Raw genomic sequence first — 27,153 nt, 5'->3', positions numbered from 1 at the left:
TTTAAATCCAGCGAATAGAGTTTTGAAATATATATTTATTTATTCTTTAATATTTGTAATTATAGAGTATATTTATATTAAGTACATTTTACATACATTTATTTTTATATTAAATAATTTTATGTAATACTTTGCGTAATATACATATTTTTTAACAGAATAAAGCAAGCTGAAAATATTTTTCATCGATTTCAATGTGTTTCTGGAAAGGGAATGATTCCAACTAAGAGACCCTTATCCATTGAGACAGATAATGAAACAAAATCATTACACGTGAAATTTTAGTATATTATGGAACGTTTCGCTTCGAAATTAAAAACTTAATATGTCAAGAATAAAGAAATTCCACCAGAGAAGGAGAACACATTTAAAATTTTTCAATATAAGTATATGCATGATACAAAAAAGATGGTAGTTCCACCAGGGTTGGTGTCGAAATTCTGTATGTAGAAAATTCTAAAAACAAAATTCTGCTTTTTTAAAATTCTGCTTTCTAAAATTCTGCTTTCAAAATTCTGTATTACAAAATTCTGTATTAAAATATAATGTTAACAATGTTAAATCGGTCATGTAATTATTTTGAAAAAGTGCGCCATGCACATTAATTCTGCGTAGAACACCTTTCTGCATAGGCGGCCTTCGGCCGCGCTTATAAAAAATAACCCTGGGCTACGCCATGCCAAGTCCGGGTGTGTGGTATAACCGTGGCTACCGCTACGGTGATGTCCTTCTGCGTAGGCGGCCTTCGGCCGCACTTTAAAAAAATTACACTTAGCCGATTCAACACCGGCTAAGCCATGCCATGGTTCCGGAATATAAAAGGCAGCGACAGATAGAGGCGCTAGAGTCAGTTTTGATTAAGACGCTATCTGGCGAGCAATAGCAGTATTATTTATTGTGAAGTACTTTAACAAAGGCCATTTTCCATTATTCAATATTGGAGTTATTTATTCAAAAGTTTAGTGATTCGAACGTTAGCAGAAGATTTCAAATAAGGAGAATTGCAGTAAATTCGTTACAACATAATACTTCTATATCATTACCTTCCTATCTTCCTAATGTGCAAATTTTCTGGCAATCATTATTTGCTGAAACTGTGCAATTGTATGTTATGCGCATCCGCGGGCTTTGTTGGTGTTAGTGAATTGTAGTAGCGTGTGTAAAAAAAGTATTAAGAGGGTAACAACGGGTCACTATCCCCTTTACCCAACTTCTGCATACTAATTGTTACAAAATCTCAGTTTAGTCCATTAAACAATGAAAAGGCCAACAAATACAATACAAGGCTTGATGTATTTATTATTTAAACATGGGCTGCAGCCATACAAAGTACATTATTTACATAAATAGTAAAAAAAAGGCGAAGAATTCATATTTTTTAAATGAAAAAAATTCAAATATACATGTATAAAAATATACTTATACATACATCTCAACAAGCATTTCTTTATACGTTTTGAGTTTTTTAATGATGTAAATAATTGAAGTAAACAAAATATAAGTCCACTACTCACTGGCTGCTAAGGGTGTTGAAATAATATCAATTTTGTAAATTTTTTTCTAACATACTCTTTTTCGGCCGTGCTTTTTTTCGTTTCAAAAAACAAACGAATATCCAAATAAAAACTTATTACTTCCTTACACAGCTGTATCCGGTGTATGGTTATGTGATCGTCCATGAAACTATTGTATGATACACTTGTATTTGGAAAGATTTTATTTATTAAACTTAATTTTGCATTTCCAATTGGGCATGCCTTGAGAACTTGTCTTAAAGCTTTCTCTGACACTATACAAATATTACATACGTCCATAGATGGTGCGACAAACGGACCTTTATTTTTGTGCGCTGAAAGTAAAGGCATTTCTTCACCTATCAATTAATTGCCCTTGATATGTGGAACATTTTATTTTCTATTGTACCTTCATTTTCCTTTTTTGAACGAAATAGCCTAATGTACAATATTGATAGAAGCAAGACGGCTTGTTGAAATATACATATATTTAAGCGCCTTTTTTACAAAAATTTAACGACAGCCTTGAGATTTTGTGGCCTTCTCTCGTTGTATTGTATATCTGTACTGTAATGTTTGACAGGCTGCACAGTTCAGTAGTAGTGATATAGAAGTATTAAATATATGAGTTCCACCCAAAATTTTTCGACGTGTTTGGGGACTTTTGAAGTTTCCTAATGTTTGTTGTTTTGCCAGAAGCGTTGCCATACCGTTACTGTTTAAGGGGCGAAATTGTGGTTTTTCGGGATGGAAATTTCCTTTAGGATGAAAACGCAATGGTCATCTGAGCCAATAATGATATGCTTTAGCACAATTTATGTGCCTACATATCGATTGAGAATACAGTAAAACACTTTCATAACTAGTGGGTTACCCGCAGAGCTGCAGGGTAATGTTCTCGCTAAAAAATGGTTTAACAATTCCCTCCTAAACTGCAAAGCTTGAATTATACAATAAATAAAAAAATAAAAAATGTGGACCTGTAGCTAATTTATCAAGAAATTGCGTTGTCGGTTTATAAGGACCTCCTTTGGGCAAGCAATTGACAAACGTGTATGTATTGTCAAAATGTTCTGAGCAAACGTACGGGTTATATTCCCTTGCTTTGCATACTTCGACCCATGTTTCTTCCGCCAAAGCAATGTTCGAGAGCTCAAAAAACTTCTTAAACCCCTTTTTTTCTAGGCTGATATTTCGTATTAAAATATATCATTGTTTTTTCTTTTTTATTTAAAATAACTATGAAAGTAATTTAGTCGTATTCGTTAATATAAAATCCATCAAAATTAGAAAAATTCGTAACATTTTTCAATCTGGTAGCTTGTTTTTGGTGAAATTGTCATTGTCCCCGCAAAAGTCAAGTGGCTAACGTCACACTAAATGGAACTACCTCCATTTTTTGTATCATGAGTATATGTACGTCATTCCAACGACAAAAATGCTGTCAAATTAATTTGAATGTATCGTACTAAAATGAAATACAAATAATGATCAGTAATTTTTTCTACATACATACATTGGGATGGGATTTTAATATCTTAGCTGAATTGCTTTTTCAGATTATATTAAATACTTATGGCACTAAGAAAAAAGATCTGTTATATTTTTTAACAGTACTGGCAAAGTATTTAGATTGTTATAAGCATAAATCTATCTCTAGCAATAGCTAAGTTCCAATGAACACTGATCCAGATCCGATGACAATTTAACATGCAAATTCAACAACGCTGTGATCCTGATATTGAGACTGAATCAATTGCACTTACACATATGCACTATGGTGTCCGATATTTACCAACTTTTTCCACTCGACACCCCATATATATTCACTTTAAGTCTGGCAACAAGTTACAAAGGCCATAAAATAACTACATTATATTTGTTTTAAGCCATGCTGGAAAAACGTTACAGTTGCAAGGTCCAAATATATGGAATTACCAGATTTTTCCTAGAAAAATTCAATTTACAGCAATAAGCTACACAATCTTATCGGAAATTAAGCGCTATACCAAAAGGGCAGGAAAAATCGGCAAACAAAATTCATTATCAATAACTTTGCGCAAGCTAAAAAACAAATTATTTCGTGTATAAACGAGTTTCTAAATTCAATACATTTTCAAAATAAATGCTACTTTTATTTTATTTATATCTTAATAAATGAATATATGTAATTCATACATACATACATACTTTAAATAATTTTTTTTTTCTTTTAAATATTCTCTTGCGAGAGCGCATAGTCACTTTTAAAAGTGTCCATCGGTTTATCTGGGTATGATTTGCCAACTTCAGTAAACGATTTCGCCGAAGTTGGTGTTTTTAGTTGTTGTTCACCTTCAGTCTCAAGTTTCTCGGGCGTTACCGATGTCGACGGTGATTTGCGATAATTGTTGGGATTAAATGGTGGTATAGCATCGACTTTCAAATGTAAACGCTTTACAGGTGGTCCAATGTCTTGGCGATGCTTTTTGGTGAGCGCTTCGAATTTTTGTAAATTTTGCTGACGTCGTGTACTGGGCGATTTTTCACCAATTGGTTGATTTGTTATATGTAGTTGCTGTTGTTGATGTTGTTCTAATTTAGATTCATATTTCTTTTCCAATGATTGCAAAATATTTCCAATTTGTGAAGCTTTTGTTTGTAGACGTGATACCATTTCACCCTTTTGGGTGAGTTCATCTTCGCATTCCTGATTTATACATTGCGGTAAAATTATTATTTATATACATACATTTATACATATAAAATTAAATTAATAATTTGGGAAATTATTACTTTTTTTTAAATTATTAAATAAATTTAAAATTGCTTAAAATAAACCTTTCAGTACATTTAAAATCATTGAAGGCAATCCCCGCTTAAATAATACAAATAAAATAAATAATGTTTAAAATAGAATAAATAAATCTTAAGTGCTACTAGTACAGAATGCATATTGGAACGATTTTCCGTTTCCCTTGTCAAATTTAGTTTCGCCGTTGTGCTCCCTTCAATTTCAGTTTTCGCTCGAAAAAAAATACACTAAAGAGAGCACAAACCAAATTTGACAAGGTATTGCTCGCGAATTTTGAAGATGAGTTAGCGATTGTTCGACAAGGTTTTTAACCTCAAAGGCTGTTAAAAAAAAAACGGTTTTAATTCGATTTCGATTCTGATTCAATTTCGTTTTCTTTCAATAAAAATCAGAATTCCAGTTTCGATTTTAGTTATGAGTTTCAATTACAAGAATTTAGAATTCGTATTCGAATTGCTTTTTTTCATTGCTGTATTTTGTTTACTTTTATTTCCTTTTTTGATGATCTTTATTTAATTAACTTTTTTAATTATACATTTTTTTATTAAAATTCGTATTATCATTGCTTTTACTTGTTTTCTAGTATTGTAACGAAAAGAGAAACGAAAGAGAAGGTCGAGATAACGTAAGAATCGGCTGTTATCGGTTTGATTATCTCATTGCCTATCGTATTGCTAATCCTGTCACAAGCAAACGAACAACGATCGTTAAGGACACGATAGCCTCAAAGGTATTGAGACTGTTAAACTAAATTAATTATAACATGAGTCTTGTAGTCATATTAGAAGAATTTCCAGTTACTGTGAATAGGGGAAAAGGGGTGTGGGCGGGAGAGAGAGATAAATGGAATAAGGCATGGAGAAAAATGGAAAACAAAGTAGAAGAGAATGGGATAGAGTTAATACTGGAGAGGGAGTGGGAGTTGGAGTGAGAGTGGAATTAGGAGTGGGTCTGGAATTGGGTTTAGAAGTGGAACTGGAGTGGGAGTGGGAGCCGGTTACGCTAGTGATAAATAAATAAATCCACAAAAAAGTTCACACTTATAATATTGTGGCGAATGTTGACATCACTAGGCAAGTTAATAATCACGCAACAACAAAAACATGAAGCAGCCACTCTTATGTACAAGACAACGAAGAGATACCTCACACACACAGATGTAGTCATCAGCCGAAGTTTTTACTCACACATACACACGCATATTTGTAGCTCAATTACCAAGCAGGAGATACAGCAGTTCTAGAAGGCGAAACGTCTAGACCTTAGTAGAAATATGCGGACGCGGCAACAGAGAGTATAAAAGCAGCGGAAGCTGAGGAATGATGATACAGTTTGATTTAAACACGCTATCAGTTGCGAAGTGAAGTATAATTGTACTACTCCCAAAGTAGTCTAATACAGACCATTTTGAAATACAGAATATTGGAGTGATTTATTCAACAGTTTAGCGATTCGAACGTTAGCAGAAGGTTTCAAATAAGCGGAATTTCCCAAAAATCGTTGCAATATTAAGTAATTGGATTTTAATGTTTTCTATTTAAAGTTGTTCTATTTTTCTGTTATTTAAAAATTTAGTTTAACGTCTCAATTTGATATTTTTATTGTTGTTAATTTTTTGTGATTGATTTCTGTAATTAAGTCGAAAAAATTAATTGTTTCGATTATATATTGTAAATCTCTTCAGCATTTTCTCCCAGAAGTGGGATTCGAATCCGCGCTCCTGCGATGGTTGAACTGTTACAAAAACATTCATCTTTCCATAGTTTATTATTTGCACAGTACAAACATTGTCTGTTAGCAATTATCAAAGCTACGCTTTTTGTTGTTGGCGGTTTAGTTTTTTGTTAATATTATTATAGACCGGTAAGTAATTCTTTTATTCCCAACCATAGAACGAACAACGTTTTTCTGATATTTTCAAAACTCGTAGCGACATTGCCCTACCATCCATGGCACTTATACCTACCTGTAATTTTCGATACATTTCCAAATTTATTTGTTTAATATCATCCAACTGTCGGCGCAGCGATATAATCGTATCCTGTTTTTCATGTATATCTTTCTCAAGCAATTTCATTGCCATATCAGATTCAGCTTTGAGTGAGATTTGTAATTTCAATTCTTTATCTAGTTCTAAATGTTTCTTTTTTTCTTCATTCAATTCGGCTGTGAGTGATTCCATTGTTGCTTTATTCGCCCGATCTGATGATTTATTTGGACTAGCTTCAACTGTGGATGTAGGAACATCTTCTATTAAATAATTAAGTTACAAATATACATATACAATGAGGAAGAGGAAATGTCAATTGCTTTGGAGTTCTATACATACTGGAAAGTGTTGAACTTTGACGTAGCGCTTGATTCTCTGCTTGTAAGGCCAATAAACTATTGCGCGCAATTGCGAGGTCTTCTTTCATTAAAGCATTTGTAGTTGTAAGAGATTCCACTTTCGCCTGCAGATTGCCTACCGTGGCACTGGAGAGAAAATATATAGTGAAAACCTAGGTGGACACAAAAACTAACGGTCGGAATTAGTGCTGGAGAACTATCAATGATGCCCTCACACGATAGTTGTGGCTTAAGGGTTAAATTTAAAGTTCCAAATCCATAATTATTGTGATATTTGTTATTTGTGATAACTGTGTTATTTATGTTACGGGTGGGCAGGTTTGAGAAAAAACTATTTTAATTACAACCGACAGAATATATTGATTTCGGAATTCAAGAGAGAAGGGCGATAGTTTCCCGTTCTAACCCCAACTTTAGATACGCACATAAGGTAATTTTAGTGAGAAAGGTGCAAGAATCAAGAGTTGGAAGATACCCTGATTTTTTAGGAAGAACGTAATCTGTGTTTTCTCAGTGGTAGCGGCTTTTATGCGTAAGTGACTGAACGGTGATAGAAAAGCAATATGATCAATGAATGCCTAATTTGTGCTGAAACCCCTGTAGCAGTTTACTGCGACTTCTAGCAGTACATAGTTGCACAAATCATCGATTCATTGAAACATATTGTCGCTACTAAACGGCAAGCGTTGGCGTCAAATTCCCCTTAAGGGCCCATTACTGATGCTTAGCATAGACTTGACTTGACTTGGCGTAAACTTTGCAATTTAGCCACGATTATACTCCACTTAGCGCATACAATCTGGCATCATAATCAATAAATGTGAATTTGTATGACAAAATGTTAAAATGAAATGGAAACAAACAACTGGCATCTCAAAATGTAAACGTCACTTAGAACTTACATAGAAAATCAAAATTCAACAGACTTCTAAGTCAAGTTAAGTGTTGCTAAGTTTTAAGTAATCAGTAACATGCAATGTTCATTTAACAGAACAGTGACAGTCAAGTCTATGCTAAGTATCAGTAATGGGCCCTTTAGTCACCGCGAAAATTACAAACTTATTAATTCACAAATTTGTTTGTGTAACGAGAGCTGTGATTGGGACTATCAGTCAGTGACGCAGATGACTTTAAAGATATCGCTGATCTTTATGTTGTTGTAAAAGAACTACAGGTACATATATGAATATTTGCCAACTCTACAAGAATCATGCATGAGCAAAAGAATGAGTGCAATGCTTCTAAAAATCTTCCTCATATGCGCATCTCCAGCTCCTCCACCAAAGCCTTGTTACTACATACTTCAAATGACGATTAAGCTCTTCAATGTAATTTTTTTGGTCCAACACCGCAACCATATTATTTTGGCCGTTTGTTTCCAGCGTTTGATTGATTTCTTCATCGTTACTATCGGTACTACGCGAGCTCGAGCGTAAATAAAGTGAAAAATCAATAACACCTTGCTGTGAATCCAAATCCTCTTCTTTTACGCATAAATTACAATCTATAACGTTTAGACCCACCAAAATGCCCATAATGACAACAATCTGGAATATGAGAGATGCAAATCTTAAGTGAAATGAGAAAATCATTCGTAAAAAAATTTCATTTAGCGCCCACCTCATCGCTCATCATCAATGCATGTGGTTCGTAATATTCATAAAGTGAGTCATAACGATGTTCAATCAAAGCTTGCAAATAATCGGCCAACTTTTTTTGCATCAACGCTATGCGAAGCCAAGCTCGCGCACGTCCTATGTGTGTACGTACAGTGGGTAAATCACGTACGCTCGCTGTTATGTCTTGTGCTTCAGGGCAATAGCTTTCGACACTTTGTAACAGATCCCATAATTCTTTACGCGGTCCCAGAAGACCCTAGAACAATTGTGTGATTCATTAGTAACGTCTACTACAAGTGGGTAATATTTTAAGTATATACACACCTTTTTTGGACGTAAGCCATGTCCCAGAACATGTTCTATTACAATGAAGAAATGCTGTAGCGGTAGGTGATCAGAGTCCAGCATACGCCCAAAACGTAGTGATTGTTCTAGAAGTTCCTTTACTACAAGTTTACATATATTTACCAAATTACTACGTTCAATTTCAGCTGGATCGCGTGCTAAAATTAGAGGTCGACAGGTAGATAATGTCAATTACTGCGGGACCTCTCGTTTCAGCCAATCATCTAATGGAGATTAGCTAAATAAGAAGAGTTCTACGCAATATGTTCTTAAGTTTGGCATAAGTGTCGCCAAATTTACTACTTCTGCTGCACATAAGTGTATTTTTGCTTTGAGACCTTGTAGTATGATACAGTATGCCTTGTACGCCAATGCATTTTTACTGACTCAAATAACCACTTGAGTTCATTCGCATTGACCAAACCATTCAATATGTAAGTTAACACGCGCCAGTTGCCCTTATCGCAACATTCCCACGTATGGCCAGTACACGCGCGCCGAGTCAGCAAATTATATTTCCTACAACATACGGCTGCACGTGCGTAAAGCTGGCAGACCCAAGTGCTCAAAAATAAGTTTAAGTTGTTTGAGAATTAAGTGCATTTTAGGTGCTATTTAGGGCCACAAAAGATAATTTAGGTGCTCATTTGGTTTTCGAGATATTCGCAAAAAAGTGTGGGTCTGCTAGGTTAACGTCAAGCTAGCAGACCCACAACTTAAATATCATTTTATTTTAAATAAAAAATATACCAAAATTAGGAGCTATTTAGGTGCTTTTTAGGGCCACAAAAGATAATTTAGGTTTTCATTTCGTTTTCGAGATATTCGCAAAAAGGTGTGGGTCTGCTAGGTTAACGTCAAGCTAGTAGACCCAAAATTTAAATTTCATTTTTTTTAAATAAAAAATATATCAAAATTAGGAGCTATTTAGGTGCTTTTTATGGCCACAAAAGATAATTTAGGTTTTCATTTCGTTTTCGAGATATTCGCAAAAAGGTGTGGGTCTGCTAGATTGACGTTAACCTAGCAGACCCACACTTTTTTGCGAATATCTCGAAAACTAAATGAAAACCTAAATTATCTTTTGTGGCCCTAAAAAGCACCTAAATAGCTCCTAATTTTGATATACTTTTTACTTAAAAAAAAATTAAATTTAAATTGGGGGTCTGCTAGCTTGACGTTAACTTAGCAGACCCACACCTTTTTGCGAATATCTCGAAAACGAAATGAAAGCCTAAATTATCTTTTGTGGCCCTAAAAAGCACCTAAATAGCTCATAATTTTGATATACTTTTTATTTAAAAAAAATGAAATTTAAATTGTGGGTCTGCTAGCTTGACGTTAACCTAGCAGACCCACACCTTTTTGCGAATATCTCGAAAACGAAATGAAAACCTAAATTATCTTTTGTGGCCCTTAAAAGCACCTAAATAGCTCCTAATTTTGATATGCTTTTTATTTAAAAAAATGAAATTTAAATTGTGGGTCTGCTAGCTTGACGTTAACCTAGCAGACCCACACCTTTTTGCGAATATCTCGAAAACGAAATGAAAACCTAAATTATCTTTTGTGGCCCTAAAAAGCACCTAAATAACTCCTAATTTTGATATACTTTTTATTTAAAAAAAATGAAATTTAAATTTTGGGTCTGCTAGCTTGACGTTAACCTAGCAGACCCACACCTTTTTACGAATATCTCAAAAACGAAATGAAAACCTAAATTATCTTTTGTGGCCCTAAAAAGCACCTAAATAGCTCCTAATTTTGATATGCTTTTTATTTAAAAAAATGAAATTTAAATTGTGGGTCTGCTAGCTTGACGTTAACCTAGCAGACCCACACTTTTTTGCGTATATCTCGAAAACTAAATAAAAACCTAAATTATCTTTTGTGGCCCTAAAAAGCACCTAAATAGCTCCTAATTTTGATATACTTTTTATTAAAAAAAAATGAAATTTAAATTTTGGGTCTGCTAGCTTGACGTTAACCTAGCAGACCCACACCTTTTTGCGAATATCTCGAAAACGAAATGAAAACCTAAATTATCTTTTGTGGCCCTAAAAAGCACCTAAATACCTCCTGATTTTGATATACTTTTTATTAAAAAAAAATGAAATTTAAATTTTGGGTCTGCTAGCTTGACGTTAACCTAGCAGACCCACACCTTTTTGCGAATATCTCGAAAACGAAATGAAAACCTAAATTATCTTGTGTGGCCCTAAAAAGCACCTAAATAGCTCCTAATTTTGATATACTTTTTATTTAAAAAAAATGAAATTTAAATTGTGGGTCTGCTAGCTTGACGTTAACCTAGCAGACCCACACCTTTTTGCGAATATCTCGAAAACGAAATGAAAACCTAAGTTAACTTTTGTGGCCCTAAAAAGTACCTAAATAGCTCCTAATTTTGATATATTTTTATTAAAAAAAATGTAATTTAAATTTTGGGTCTGCTAGCTTGACGTTAACCTAGCAGACCCACACCTTTTTGCGAATATCTCGAAAACGAAATGAAAATCTAAATTATCTTTTATGGCCCTAAAAAGCACCTAAATAGCTCCTCATTTTGATATACTTTTTATTTAAAAAAAATGAAATTTAAATTTTGGGTCTGCTAGCTTGACGTTAACCTAGCAGACCCACACCTTTTTGCGAATATCTCGAAAACGAAATGAAAACCTAAATTATCTTTTGTGGCCCTAAAAAGCACCTAAATAGCTCCTAATTTTGATATATTTTTTATTTAAAATAAAATAAAATTTAAGTTGTGGGTCTGCTAGCTTGACGTTAACCTAGCAGACCCACACTTTTTTGCGAATAGCTCGAAAACCAAATGAGCACCTAAATTATCTTTTGTGGCCCTAAATAGCACCTAAAATGCACTTAATTCTCAAACAACTTAAACTTATTTTTGAGCACTTGGGTCTGCCAGCTTTACGCACGTTACGGCTGCGCATGGCAACCCAACACCTTAATTCAAGGCCATGGTTAGTGACGACAACTAACACCTGCAAATTATGGTTCTCACTACATGGCCGCGCATGGCAACCTAACACCTTAATTCAAGGCCATGGTTAGTGACGGCAATTAACACTCATGCTACGGAACTACTCCAGACGCACAGTCAGCTAAATTCTATTACACATGATTGTGAAATCCACACATACAGCACCTGTGGGAAGAAACCGACTTCAACATTCTCACACAGCGGGCTGTCAACAAGTTACGCAAGAGGCGCGTCGCGGCTTGTTGATTGGCTATATATGGGAGCAGTTGCGGCAGAGCCGGCAGTCGAGTTCGGGACGAATTAGAGTTAACAGTAAATTAATCTTAGTTATAATTGTGAATTAATTGAATTAAAATATACCTGTAAAAGACTATTTGAACTTGTGTTGTTTAGTGTTGTTGGTTGGGCGAGTTGGCCTAACAAATTAATTTTTTTATAAAACAAGGACTATAGTCCTTTAACTGGCGCCCGAGCAGGGACCCAGGAAGTGAAGGAAACTGTGAAAAAAAAAATTCAAAAAAGAATTTGTTCGAAAAAAAAGAAAGAAGAAACTGTGAAAAAAATTCAAAAAAGAATTTGTTCAAAAAAAAAGAAAGAAGAAACTGTGGGAAAAAAAGGTGCTAAAAAGGAAAAAATGTCCTTGCAAAAAAGAAAGAGCTGACTAAAGAATTTGTTGAAAGAAGGAAACCGTGGAAAAAACTAAAGGAGAATTTCTAGCAAGATCATCAGCATTACATACTACCGGCATTACCTACTAGTGGAAGTTCCTGAAGTGCCTGGACGCATTGCAACGTAATAGTGGTCACTAGTGTAATTCTGATATAGTAGGTTGATTTATCTCATCACGTGAGTATAAAAACACAAAGGTAAAGTAAAATAAAAAAATATTCCCACAAAAAATGGACGATATAAGAGCCACAGTGACAAATTTGGTCAACGCCCTTCTTGAAAAAATAAATTTGCTAGAAAGGCGGGTGGCTCGCGTTGACTCAGCTAGCTCTTCATCTACAGCGGCCACTACTCCAGTGGTTGAAGAAGTGGTGGCTCAGCCACCCACCTCTGAGGCTGAGATCAGAGATATCTGTAGGCTCCCTGATTGTGTTAAGGAGCTACAAGTGTTTGACGGTAACCCTGCCCAGTACATCTCATGGATTCACTCTGTGGAAGTGATCCTTTCAGACTTTGCGGTAATGAAGGGAAAGCCCCTTTACCGAGAGATTCTCCAACATATTAGGCAACAGGTGCGGGGAGCAGCTGATTCTGCACTTATTTCCTACAATATATTCGATAGCAATTGGGGAAAAATTAAGGAATGCCTCTCCCTGCACTACGCAGATAAAAGGGATGTTGGTACCCTCGAACACCAACTGCACCAGCTACAGCAAAAGGGAATGAGAATCGATGAATTCTACGCCAGGGTGAATCATCAATTCTCCCTTATTATTAATAAAATAAAAGCCGAATCCTACACGGAAGATGCCGTTAAAGTTCTGGTAGAAACCTACCGAAATCGTGTCCTGGACGTTTTTATACGTGGGCTTAACGGCGAAATGTCGCGAATGCTCCTTATACGACGCCCTAAAACATTGCCAGAGGCATATTCAGCCTGTTTGGAAATCCAAAATGTGGATTTCCGCAATTTTTCCGTTCATACGAACAATTCCAATAACCGTGTGGCTGTCCCTGTTAACAATTTGCCAGGTACCTCCTCATTTAGGAATAGGATCAAGCCTCCCCAGTTACCCCCTAAACCTACTTGGCGCAACCAGGAAAAGCACTCATATGTAAGGAGTGACCGCCCGTCAGGTCGATTTGGAAATGCCAGCACCCCACTACATGCGCCTGTAGAGAAAATGGACGTAGACCCCTCGGTACAGACACGCAACGTTAATTACATGAATCGCCCAAATCCGTTTAAAAGAAGCGCAAGTTCAGAAAATCTACCACGGAAGCAGCAAAGGGTGTTCCATACTACACCCGAGGAGAGCGAAGAGAGAGATACGGACCTGAAGGAATCGCCAAGTGAAAACAACTCGGAGGATTTTCTGTCTTCCGGTCATCTAGCGTTCCATACTTAGAATATACTTTGCCTGACGGTCGTGTGCTAGATTTCCTCGTGGATACCGGCGCAAATAAGAATTTCATAAAAAATAATATTGCAACGAAAACAACTCCTGTAAAGAAATTATTCAATGTAGCTTCGGTGGGGGGTAGCGTGCCAATAAAGGATAAAGTAAAACTAAAATTATTCGAAAGTGTGGGTAACTCCACCGAATTTGATTTCTTCGTTTTACCGACTCTTAGTGAATTCTGCGGAATCATTGGGGACGATACCCTGAGGAAATTAGGCGCGATAATAGATAGGAAGAATAACCTCCTTAGTATAGACAATTACAAAATCCCCTTGAAAGACAGAAGATCTCTCGATGTAAACTTCACATTAGGAAAGGACCTACCTCTTGATATCCATGGAAAGGTCAATTCACTATTGGAAAAATACTCTGGTCTTTTCAAACCACTTAACGGTTATGAGCTTGCAAACACGAATGTCCGTGCAGAAATAAAAACATCAACTGACGAACCGGTGTATAGTAAATCCTACCCCTACCCAGCATGTATGAGAGATAAAGTCGAAAAACAGGTAAATGAGCTCCTAGACGAAGGTATCATCCGGCCGTCGAAAAGCCCATACAATTCCCCAATTTGGGTAGTCCCTAAAAAGCCTAAGGCGAATGGGGACAAAGAGTATTGTATGGTTATAGACTATAAACGGTTGAACGCTGTAACTATCGCCGATACTTACCCAATTCCCGATATAAACGCTACTCTTTGCAGCCTTGGCCAAGCCAACTTCTATACTACAATTGATTTGACTTCCGGATTTCACCAAATTCCCATGAAGGATTCGGACATCCCAAAGACAGCCTTCTCCACAATGAATGGCAAATATGAATTTCTTCGGTTCCCATTCGGGTTGAAAAATGCGCCTGCGATTTTCCAAAGGATGATAGACGATGTCCTCAAGCAGTACATCGGGAAAATTTGTTACGTCTATATCGACGACATTATCGTATTTGGCAAGGATGCAGAGGAACACCTCGTTAATGTTGAGAAGGTTTTTGCAACGCTTTGGGAGGCGAATCTTAAGGTTAATTTGGAAAAGACATGCTTCTTTGAAAAAGTAGTCGAATTTCTAGGCTATGTTATTACTCCCGATAGAGTACGCGCTGACCCAAAAAAGGTAGAAGCTATTAAAACGATTTCACCCCCGGGAAATTTGAAGGATTTAAAAAGTTTCCTTGGTATGACCTCATACTATAGGAAATTCATTAGGGATTACGCCAAGGTCGCAAAGCCACTCACCAACCTCACTCGGGGGGAAAATGCACAGGTAAAAGCAAACGCGTCCAAAAATGTAGCGATTATGCTTAACAAGGATGCCTTAGAGGCCTTCTGCGAGCTGAAACAACTACTGATGTCAGCGGACGTATTAGCATTTCCAGATTTTTCCAAACCATTTAATTTGACAACGGACGCATCAAACTACGCCATTGGCGCGGTACTATCACAAGGATCAATAGGCGACGATAAACCGATAGCTTACATATCGCGGTCCCTAAACAAAGCCGAAGAAAACTACGCCACGAATGAAAAAGAGCTTCTAGCTATTGTTTGGTCACTAGATAATTTGCGTTCCTACCTTTATGGCGCAAAGAAAATTAGGGTTTACACTGATCACCAACCTCTGACATTCTCCTTGAGTAATCGCAATTACAATGCAAAGCTCAAGCGATGGAAAGCTCGTATAGAGGAATATAACTGCGAGTTAATCTACAAGCCAGGTAAGACAAATGTAGTCGCTGATGCACTCTCCCGTCTCAAGACGGAAGTGAACGCACTCACTGACTCCATAGCTGTACAACCATCTAGTACTATAGCTGACGCGATGTCTGAAACTGACACTGCTTCAGAGGGTACCATGCACTCCGCAGAGCAGGACAGCTCTGACCTCATACCTCACGTAGAGGCACCCATAAATGTGTTTAGAAATCAAATAATTTTTAGGCGGGGGGCGAGTTGCGAGTGTACAGAAGAGCCTCATAGGGGGTACAAAAGGTACTTTGTCACAATGCCTGTATTAAGCGTCGAAGCTTTGTCACCAGTCCTCAAAAATTACCTCAACCCAAATGTTATAAATGGCATTAAAAAACCGGAAGATCACCTCCATAGTTTGCAGGCTGTATACGTTAACAATTTCAGCAGATATAAAATTAGGATCACGCAGCGCGTGGTAGAAGATGTGACAGATGTGATTCGACATTATCGAGAAGGAGCCCAAGCGCGCGCATCGAAATGCTCGTGAGAATAGGGAACAGGTACTGGAAAAATTTTATTTTCCCGCAATGTCCAAACAGATTAGGGAATACATTAGCCAATGCGAAACATGTAAATTGAACAAATACGATAGGCACCCTTCTAAACCATATGAGCAACCAACTCCCATTCCTAGTTATCCGTGCGAAATCTTGCACATCGACATCTTCGAAATTGAACGACAAAAATATTTGAGTTGTGTCGACAAATTTACCAAATTTGCTAAGCTCTTCCCAATCAAAAATAAGTCATCTCCTCATTTGCGAATGAACCTAACGATCGCGCTGCATTATTTCACAGTACCACGAGCCTTGGTCATGGACAATGAACGCGGATTTTTGTCACCACTTGTATTAAATTATATCAGGTCCTTAGGGATAGAAATATACCAAACACCAACGCAGCGAAGCGAGGCCAATGGTCAGGTAGAGAGGCTACACTCTACTTTGATCGAAATATACCGCTGCCTTTCCGTTGAATTTCCTAGATTAACACCTGAAGAACGCGTCGCAATAACTGTGGATAGGTATAATAACACGAATCATTCCGTAATAAAGCGCAAACCGGCTGATGTTTTTCTGAATAGGACAGCTAGGATAAATTACCAGGATTTGGCAAACTTCAGGGAGCGCACTAACGAGGACTATAGGCTCTTCTTCTACACGAACAGGAAAGTAGGAACTTAAGAAATAATAAAACTCGTTCGCCCCCCCCCCCCCCCCCGCAATTTTGACAGTGGCGATGAATTATTCATAGCTAATAAACAAATAAAAAGCAAGCAAAAGCCACTTTATAAGAAAGAAGCTGTGGCGGAAAATAGAAATTCCACTATAACCACGCAAAGTGGGAAAAAATTCCACAAATCGGATATTAAAAATATCTAACGAAAACAAAAATGTCTATAAACAGACAAAATGTCCAAGGACACATTAAAAACTTACAAAAAACATAAGAGGCGAGATTCGGCACTGAGAGGGAACTTCAAAACAAGAGCAGGCTTTTAAGTAGGACAAATCGTGCCTTAGTAGGAGGTGGCGCCATCGAACATGACAAATGGCAATGCGACCTCCAAAACGGATACACACGATCCCCCATAGCTGGTTCGAGAAATGTTGGCTCCTCTGGTCGAAATTCAAGCACTCAAAAGCCCGGCAAGGCCGAAGAATTAATAATGTTGGTCAAGAGGTAGAAAACTCATGCATAGATCCCTAAGCCCCGGTGGTCCGGGTACAAATTCACTTTTGTATTCGATCTGTCGTATTGGTTCAATTCCAGTTAACTCGGTGGTCCGAGCGATATCAATCGAAGTGGTTCAATTCCTCCATGGGACTATTGGCTTTAATTGACATGAGAAGTCACTCGTTCGATAGGCGGGAAAATTTTCACTTACAAAAAACCTATGTTGTTCACTTTCAAAGGGGATACTCACGAGCCTTCGTCATGTCATCTGAGTTTATGCCTGCATTCCAATACAAAACAAAAAAAAAAGAGAAACAAAAGAACAAAAGTTAAAGAATTATTTGAGAGAGAAACATGATCTCACAAATAAAAGGCGCTAAAAGCCGCAAAAGAAAACAAAAAAAAGAAAAACAAAAGAACAAAAGTTAAAGAATTATTTAAGAGAGAAACATGATCTCACAAATAAAAGGCGCTAAAAGCCGCAAAAGAAAACAAAAAAAAGAAAAACAAAAGTAAAAAATTATTTGAGAGAAACATGATCTCACAAATGAAAGGCGCTAAAAGCCACAAAAAAAAAAAAAAAAAAAGAAAAAAAAGTGGAAACATTCCTCGAAAAATACTAATACTAACAAAAAACTAAAGCTAACTGACTAACTTACAAAAAAAGTAACAAAAAAAGAAAAAATATAAATCTAACAAAAACTAACAACTAACTTACTAAAGTAATTACTGAAAACTAACTGTCAGAAAAATTCCACTTTTAACATCACTCCTGGGTCCTCGTAAAATCCTGTCAAACCCTTGCCGACCCGAACTCCACTCATTAGGTATAGCAGTAGGATTTAAAAATAGTCTACTTTATACTTGAAATGTTAATTACAATTTGAAACCTAAAATCTACCTAAATTAAAATGAAATTTACTTAGACTAGTACTTAAACTTTGAAATGTAAATTTTTTAATAGTAATAGTTAACTATGTATTTCACTAGTTATTAGAATTATGTGTACTCCGACTCCTAGAATCTGCCTCTGTGCATCCGCACAAGCATATGTGGTATTCGATCTCGACTCGCCCGTGGTAACCGTACGTGATGGGTACGGCTGGTTAATCAATGGCTACTTCAAATTAATTCATGTAATCAACCTAGCCCGTTATGAGGACATAGCAAACCGCCTGGAAATTGAAGTTAAGAAACTGGATGAAACGAACGACCTCACAGACGTCATTTCTTTCCACTTGAGTAAAATCCAAACCCAGCTCGAGGAGTTAAAAGGCCCAAAGAACAAGAGAATCAAGCGATCAATCAACTGGATAGGATCGGCTTGGAAATGGATAGCCAGTTCCCCCGACCGACGCTTCCGACTGGGATGAGCTCCTACGAGCACAAGACACGCTAGTATCTAACAATAACCAACAATACAAGGTAAACTCTGAAATATTTAAGAAAACTCATGAGTTATTGCAGGTTGTCAACGGCATCGTAACCAACACAAATGACATCATTGGCCAGAATCATCTCATAAAGCTTTCACAAGAAATCCTTCAGAAAGTCATGATCCTGAAGGACGATATGAACGAACTGGTACAGGCCTGCCAGATGGCTAAGGCAGGTATTGTCAACAGCAACCTACTAGACAAAGAAGAGATCAATGGACTTATTAGCGAAGTAGATGTGCTTCCATACAGCAATGTGATCGAAGCAATAGAATTCAGCGAACCTTCAATCTACACCAACGGCACGATGCTACTCTACGTTGTGTCCATGCCAAAGGTGGCCCAAACGAGATTTAACCATCTGATCACCAGAGCAATTGTAAAAGACGGACATCGCACAGACCTGAAGTACAGCACAGTCTTAATCAACAAAGAGCAAACGTATGGTATCAAGGATAGCTGCACCCACCTTACAAGCGCAATGGTATGCAAGCAAAAAGCGCTTGACCTACTTCGAGAGGACGACTGTCTGCCACGTCTGCTCAAAGGTGGTAAAACTAGTTGTCGGTACATCAATTGCAATGACTCAACGATCGAGGTGATCAAGGAAGACACGATTCTCTTAGACAATTTCAATAATACCGTGTGGTCAGGTGATGCTCCCAATTACCTGAGCGGCTCTTACATCCTTCAACTGGACAATGAAACGATCCGCATTGGTGACAGAACCTACTGGAGTATGAGTAGTTCAGGAGTTCAAATACTCCCCCCTGTGCTATCTACTATTGCAAATAAAAGCCTTGCAGTTAACCTCAATCTTGTACACGAGATGACAATCGGCAATGTTAAGCTCTTGAGGTACCTGAGGGACAAAACAAATTGGTTCACGGCGTCGGAAACTTTGGGGCTACTTCTGCTTCTACTCATGATTTGGATAATTTGGAGGAAATTAACAACGGGGCCAAAATTCCCGGAATTGCGACTATCCATTAGAAGACAACATAAAGAGGACACTTGTCCGAATCCTAATCTGCGGGACGCAGATCTTTAAAGGGGGAAGAATTAACACGCGCCAGTTGCCCTTATCGCAACATTCCCACGTATGGCCAGTACAAGCGCGCCGAGTCAGCAAATTATATTTCCCACGACATACGGCTGCGCATGGCAACCCAACACCTTAATTCAAGGCCATGGTTAGTGACGACAACTAACACCTGCAAATTATGGTTCTCACTACATACGGCCGCGCATGGCAACCTAACACCTTAATTCAAGGCCATGGTTAGTGACGGCAATTAACACTCATGCTACGGAACTACTCCAGACGCACAGTCAGCTAAATTCTATTACACATGATTGTGAAATGCACACATACAGCACCTGTGGGAAGAAACCGACTTCAACATTCTCACACAGCGGGCTGTCAACAAGTTACGCAAGAGGCGCGTCGCGGCTTGTTGATTGGCTATATATGGGAGCAGTTTCGGCAGAGCCGGCAGTCGAGTTCGGGACGGATTAGAGTTAACAGTAAATTAATCTTAGTTATAATTGTGAATTAATTGAATTAAAATATACTTGTAAAAGACTATTTGAACTAGTGTTGTTTAGTGTTGTTGGTTGGGCGAGTTGGCCCAACAAATTAATTTTTTTATAAAACAAGGACTATAGTCCTTTAACTTGTATGAATCATACATTGAGTTCATTTGCATTGACCAAATCATTCAATATATGTACCTATCAACCAACTTATGCATGAATCACATTAACGGTATGCAGGTCACCACACATTATGCTGAATAACCATTATTTATTATGAAACTATGTACATTGTAGTATGTAAGCATTAATGTAATTATGTATGTATAGGTTAAGAAATTGTGTATAAAAGAAAGAATTTCTTTAATAAAGGGGCAATCAACAATTGCGATCTAACGCTACTCATCATCGTTCGGCTCTTAAATCATTTTTGTTCAACTTTATTCTACATCGCGATCCTGCCAGTTCAGATCAAATCAGCACAACTGCTAAAAACGATCTGACTGGAAAAGATCCTGCCAGCCTTAAAAGTTAGTAAAGTACTTAAATAATCCTAAAAAGGATTATTAAACAATAAAAATCCTATAAGGATTACTAACAACACCGAGGATTAAAGACAAAAAAAATGAAAATTTTGTCACAAGGCATTATTTGGTCATTTGGCGATAATTAAATATTTCATGGCGATAGTTAAACACACAAGGCAGTATTTGATCATTTGGCGATAATTAAATATTTCATGGCAATAGTTAAAAACACAAGGGAATGTTAACCTGGATAAAAGCCGACAACAGACGTAAAACATCCTGACTGGCAGCGGTGGACTAGCAATTATTTCAATAAACGCATAAGGAAGTGGAATACTGGCGGTAAAAACACAACAATTAAGAAAGACTGGCAGCAAACTAGAATCAATCCTTATAAGTATACTTAAAATTTCTAGAATAAATTGAGCGGCCTTGCGGCGCTTAACCATTAGCAAAAATTCCATTTTTGCTTAGGATTATTTTTTAAATAGTAGGAGATTTTAGAATGAACAGAATTAATTAAATGTAAAAGAAAAATAAATTAAAATCCAAAATTCAAATTATAGAGTGATTGCTGAATTATTCCCATTGAGTGTGAAGACAAAGTAATTTTAGACGCAGGAACAGTAGATTGCGAAAAGGAATTAAAATGGTTAAAACCATTTTGGAAAAGGATAGGCATGAATAGGGAACCCACAATTGAGGATGTAAAAAATCCCACAACCAGGGAAGAAGAAACCGTGAGAATGATTCGAATGGTATTCCCCGAGAGAGCTTAAAATTAAATTGTAATAGCGTTGAAACTTCTTTGACTATGAAAGAAAATAAAATATACTAAGCTTGTAGATTATAAATTTTTTTTTGAAATGTTAAAATCCTTTTAACCTAAATAAAAATATTCTTAATTTAAAAATTTTAGACTTACAATTCTATACTACGAAGCTTATAAATAAACTGGAATATTTAAGATAAAGAATAAAATAAAAGAAATTTTATTAAAATTGCAATTTACCCCTTATTTTTACTGGAACAGAAAGTAACCACAGAAGGTTCAAAATGGCTTGGTGGACTAAGATAGCTCAAGGCATCATGATAGCGATAGCCGGTTATGAATTAGGGAAGAAAAACTCGGAATTAACGGAAAATAGAGTAGCTAAATATGGACCACCAACCGAAATAGATACGAAAAATTCGCCAAACCTTCCAGATGTTTGGTTAGCAGTTTTAATCTGCGTAATGGGGCTATTGATCATTGCAATAGCCATGATACTCAAAAGTTATATGAAATTTAAATATAGGCAATTAAAACCCGTTCAAGCTCGTATCTAAGTAATTCTATTGTTAAACTTACACCCTACTATTTTAAAACATATCTCAAAGCTAAGGAAGAGCAATAAACAATCCAAGTATACCTCAAATAGTAAATCTCAAAATGCCACAATTGACAGTAAAGGCACCCCTGACTAAAGTGAACAGCAAATCAAGAAGTTGCATAATTTACATTTAATACCGCAGTAGTCCCTATGAAAGTTATCAAAATAACATCCTTAAAGGCTGTCAAGGAAGAAGATTTATACCACCCCGATTTATATGCCCCGATAAAATTCATGTCAGTGGAGATATGCAAAATACAAAAAATTAAAAATAAAAATAAAAACCAGCCCATAACAACAAGCATGAAGAAAAAGTCACAAAGAGAACATATATATATATATATATTAAAGCGCTATATAAATTTGCAACAAAAGACTAGTCGGCTCGTTTTCATCTTAGGATAGAAAAATGGTAGCGTAGAAAATTTTCAAGCAACCTGATTGTTGAGGAAGTTATTGACTTAGGACAATATTCGACCAGGCTGAAATAAGCCGGCAAACCAGGACTTGAAATTTATAAGGAAAAACACAGTTGTCCTGAGGAACAAATTGGTGGTTAAGAATTGAATATTTACTGCAGTAGGCGAATTTATAAAATAATAATTGGTACCCAAGTTCTCAAAGATCAAATAATTGCACTAACCAAAGAGGTTGTGCATGTGACAATCCCGGTATAAAAATAATAATAATTCTTCATAAAATTCATGACGATTCTGTCTTGGTGGCCGCCGCAGAAATCGCATGACAAATAAGATCAAAGAAATTGCTGGAAAATAGGGAAATTATCGAAAATATAAAAAGAACATTTAGAGATACGAAAAATTTTTGCACCCACTGTACCTTCCACTTATCCATTAATAGAACTACTACCAATACATAGCTACCCCGCTCTTCCGTCAGCAGCCCTTCTATTGGCTATGCAATTTATTACAGATTTACCTTATTATGAATGAAAAAATGTCAAAAAAAAAATGTTTTTTTGAATAATATGCGGAATTAGTTAAAAAAAAAAAAAAAAAAAAATACAAACATTTATTGCCTGGGTCTCAATAAAGAAAACGTCACAATCCAAGAATTTTACATATTAGGAAAAATACTTTACTTTAACCACCTATAGATTTAAGTATGGACTGCTTCAGTTAAGAAACCTCGTTTTTAGAGAAGTCATAATTTTAGGAAAAATATTTTTTACTTCAACACCGGTAGAATAGAATAGGAAACATTTTTACTTTAACCAACACATATAATTCATAAGAATAGGTTTAAAACAGTATAGAACATTTGCTAATAACCACAATGGATTTGAAAAAAAAAAACAAAACTATCACACTATAAATATTCCAATTTACTCGTCATCAATAATGTAAACAAACAAAAATACACTTAAAATTCTGATATGTAAAACCAAACGTCAATAACACTTGACGCATAATAGTATTCATAATCACGAGCACATAACCATACAAATACACATACATATATCCATTATCCTTCAAAAAATATAAAAAAAACAAATGTACAAACAAGAGAACAAAAAAAAATGTGTCAGCACAAAAAATCACACATGTTAAGCAAATGCAAACAGATATAAGACTAGGTAAACAAACTCTTCAATCGCAATAAAATTACAATAGAGAAAAAAAAGGGAAATAAAATTTTATAAACTCAAAGAAAGAGTGTTATACAATTGTCCACACAATTATATAAGCCTCTTTTTCTAAGGCGGATGGTGTAGTATGATACAGTATGCATTGTACGCCAATGCATTTTACTGACTCAAATAACTACTTGAGGTCATTCGCATTGACCAAATCATTCAATATATGTACCTATCAACCACCTTATGCATGAATCACATTAACGGTATGTTGAATAACCCTTATTTATTATGAAACTATGTACATTATAGTATGTAAGCATTAATGTAATTATGTATGTATAGGTTAAGAAATTGTGTATAAAAGAAAGAATTTCTTTAATAAAGGGGCAATCAACAATTGCGATCTAACGCTACTCATCAACTATGTACATTGTAGTATGTAAGCATTAATGTAATTATGTATGTATAGGTTAAGAAATTGTGTATAAAAGAAAGAATTTCTTTAATAAATGGGCAATCAACAATTGCGATCTAACGCTACTCATCAGCGTTCTGCTCTTAAATCATTTTTGTTCAACTTTATTCTACAACCTTCAGATACTATAATTTATATTTTTACTGGGAGTTTGAGAAAAGTTTTACTTTTACTTTTTTGAAGCTTTGGGCATTTTGATAGCATTGTAGCTTCAAAGTTAGACTTCAATTAATTTCACTACACTTAACTTAGTTAACTTGGCTTTTTGCAAATAACACGAGCAAAAAGAGTTAAAAGAGTTTTCAAGGGAAAACAAGTAAAGGTGTCTAAGTGCGGGTGTAACCGAACATTATATACTCAGTGTGACCTTCATTGGTACATTTCATTTCAGATAAATTACTTTTCTACATAACACGTGGCATCGCCCATTTAAAAAAAAAATGTCTCCCCATTTCCTCTTACAATAAAACTTGATAAGTGAAATATCATTGATTCAAAACTATTTTTTGCTAAGTTATAGCCTTTTATTCTGGGCGTGGTCCTTAACCGATCTCGTCCATTTTTTCTAGAAATATTTCCCGCTATAGGGAAAATTTGTGTACCCAATTTTATTACGATCCGTTAATTTTTCTTCGAGTTATGGCTCCCGAAACATAGAAAATTGCTTAGTCATAAAAGGGGTGGTGTCACGCCCATTTTTTTTTTAATTTGAAGTTTTTCCTATTTATTGTTATAAATCCACTTGGGAAATGAAATGCCATTGATATAAAGCTCTTTTTTGCAAAGATATAGCTTATTTTATTCGTCCACGACCCTTTAAAAAAGCTTTTATAAAAAAGTGGGCATGGTCCTTAACCGCTAATTTTTCTTCAAAGCATTCCTTATAGTAAAGGCAACCTCTCTGCCGAATTTTGTTACGATAGGTTTAACGATTTTTGATTTATGATTAATAATATTTGTAAAATTGATTTTATCACAAGTGGGCGGTGCAACGCCCATTTAAAAAAATGTTTTCAAATTTTTATCACGTGTCTCAATATCAGTCCACACGTCAAATTTCAACATTCGAGGTGTATTATTTACTAAATAATGAGGTTTTTTGTGTTTTCCAAAATGTTATACATATATATAAAAAGTGGGCGTGGTTATAATCCGATTTCGCTCATTTTCAATACCAATATATTGTGGGTCTAGATAAGCTCGTGTACGAAATTTGGTGAAGATATCTCAATATTTACTCAAGTTATCGTGTTAGCGGACGGACGGACATGGCTCAATAAAATTTTTTTTCGATACTAATGATTTTCATATATGGAAGTCTATATCTATCTTGATTCCTTTATACCTGTACAACCAACCGTTATCCAATCAAAGTTAATATACTCTGTGTGCAAAGCACGCTGAGTATAAAGAACACTTGTGCTGAATATAATTGCAAATTCCATTCAAAAAACTTATAAATTCAGTCGCTGTTATACCTGGTATTTAACTGACTGTGTTCTTACAGGGTCGTAGCTCAAGAAATGATGAGACGCACATATATTTCTTGGCGAAACCAAGGCTCCCCTGTACACGTTTGCTAAAACAACAAAACACAGCAAGCGGCAAGGCAAGGAAGAGATATCCACACAGTAGTTATCAGCCTAAGTAGTTACTCACACATACACACGCATATGGCTAGTGTAAAAACATAAACTACAAATATAGATGTATATAGCTGGTAAGTAAGCATGAGATACAATTGTTCTCGAACCGTTCGCGAAATGACTAGACCTTAGGAGAAAAGGGCGAACGAGAAAACCGAGAGTATAAAAACAGCGCAAGCTGAGGAGTCAGTAATGAGTTTGATTTAAACAAGCTTTTGTGAAGTATGTGATAGCGAATTATAATTGTAAATATTCGGGCCTGTTCTGGATTTCGATTCCGACCAATTTATTCGGAATCGAAATGGATTGGTGTTCTGAATATCGATTCCGACCAGACTTGGTTGATTTGAAAAGTTTTGCCTCTGAGCAGTCGGAATCGAAAGTAATTAGCCTATTAAGCATAGATAATTACATTGTTGTTCCCACACATAAGTTTTATTAAATTATTCATTTTATTTGGAAGATATATAACAACTTTTTGCTGGACTATTTGTTCATTTAGTATAACAAATCTTAATTTGAAAATTCCTATCAAAAATTTTTCAAGCTAAACAAAGCGATTCTGGTCGAAATGAAACCGACGTGTTCTCAATTTCGATCGATCGATTTTTGCGATTTTTATGCACAATTGCACGTCTTCTTGCCTCTGCATTTCCGAAAACCATTGGTGCTGGCATTTTGTTCAAATTTTTGCACAATTTTACTTTAATTAAACCCAAAATAAATAAAAACAGCTGTTTCGCTTGATTGTCGACTCGAAATGAAAACGATTCGAAATCGACTTCGAATCGATTTGTTTCAATCGGAATTGAGAACACCAAAAAGGAATCGACTCGGAATCAGCCTCGTTTTACTTTTCAAAACGAGTCGGAATTCAGAACAGGCCTGATTGTAAATTACAATACTGAATATTGAAGCTATTTATTCGATAGTTCAGCGATACGAACATTAGCAGAAGGTGCATAAATCCCCAGAATTCGTTACAGTACATATGTCCACATGTGAAGCATTTTCGCATGGAAACATTTTTCTCAACAACATTTGCCCAACGAAATCTGAACAAGCAATTATTTTCGTACACTACCAAAGTTTTGAAGCAGCTGAAGGCATCTCTCCATTGAAATGCATGAACACGTACACATCGCCAGGATGGGTTTTATGTTTATCAGTTTTGATTCAGAAGCGAATATGGTCACAATCGCGCAAAATTCTGTGTTTGTAAATATAAATAGAACTTCGGATTAAGATGAAACTTGCTTCGACCTGTCCATTCACATATACAATTTCACTGGCCAGTGTCATATTCTTTTCTCCTATGCATTTGTAATTGTGATAAACGTTGGAAAAGTACCAACGAGTGGGAAAAATGATTTCACCTG

General features: G+C 36.0%; 1 protein-coding gene across 5 annotated transcripts in view; it reads right to left on the bottom strand.

Annotated features, from left to right (window-relative positions):
- Positions 1-27,153, bottom strand: part of LOC137237258 (protein RUFY3) — a 104,942-nt gene that overhangs the window by 8,613 nt on the left and 69,176 nt on the right. For 2 of the 5 annotated variants that reach the window (XM_067760676.1, XM_067760673.1), the window contains 5 exons: positions 8,601-8,779; positions 8,278-8,532; positions 7,960-8,204; positions 6,638-6,783; positions 6,275-6,558 (listed from right to left, as the gene is read on the bottom strand). In XM_067760676.1, coding sequence (XP_067616777.1) covers positions 6,275-6,558; positions 6,638-6,783; positions 7,960-8,204; positions 8,278-8,532; positions 8,601-8,779 — 1,109 coding nt within the window. Of the gene's footprint in view, positions 1-15; positions 4,204-6,274; positions 6,559-6,637; positions 6,784-7,959; positions 8,205-8,277; positions 8,533-8,600; positions 8,780-27,153 lie in introns of those variants that run through there. The other 3 variants (XM_067760677.1, XM_067760674.1, XM_067760675.1) reach the window with 3 other exon arrangements.

The sequence above is a fragment of the Eurosta solidaginis genome, chromosome 1 (genome assembly GCF_040869045.1).
Source record: "Eurosta solidaginis isolate ZX-2024a chromosome 1, ASM4086904v1, whole genome shotgun sequence".
NCBI classification, from domain to species: domain Eukaryota; kingdom Metazoa; phylum Arthropoda; class Insecta; order Diptera; family Tephritidae; genus Eurosta; species Eurosta solidaginis.
This window is presented reverse-complemented; position numbering and strand designations above follow the sequence as displayed.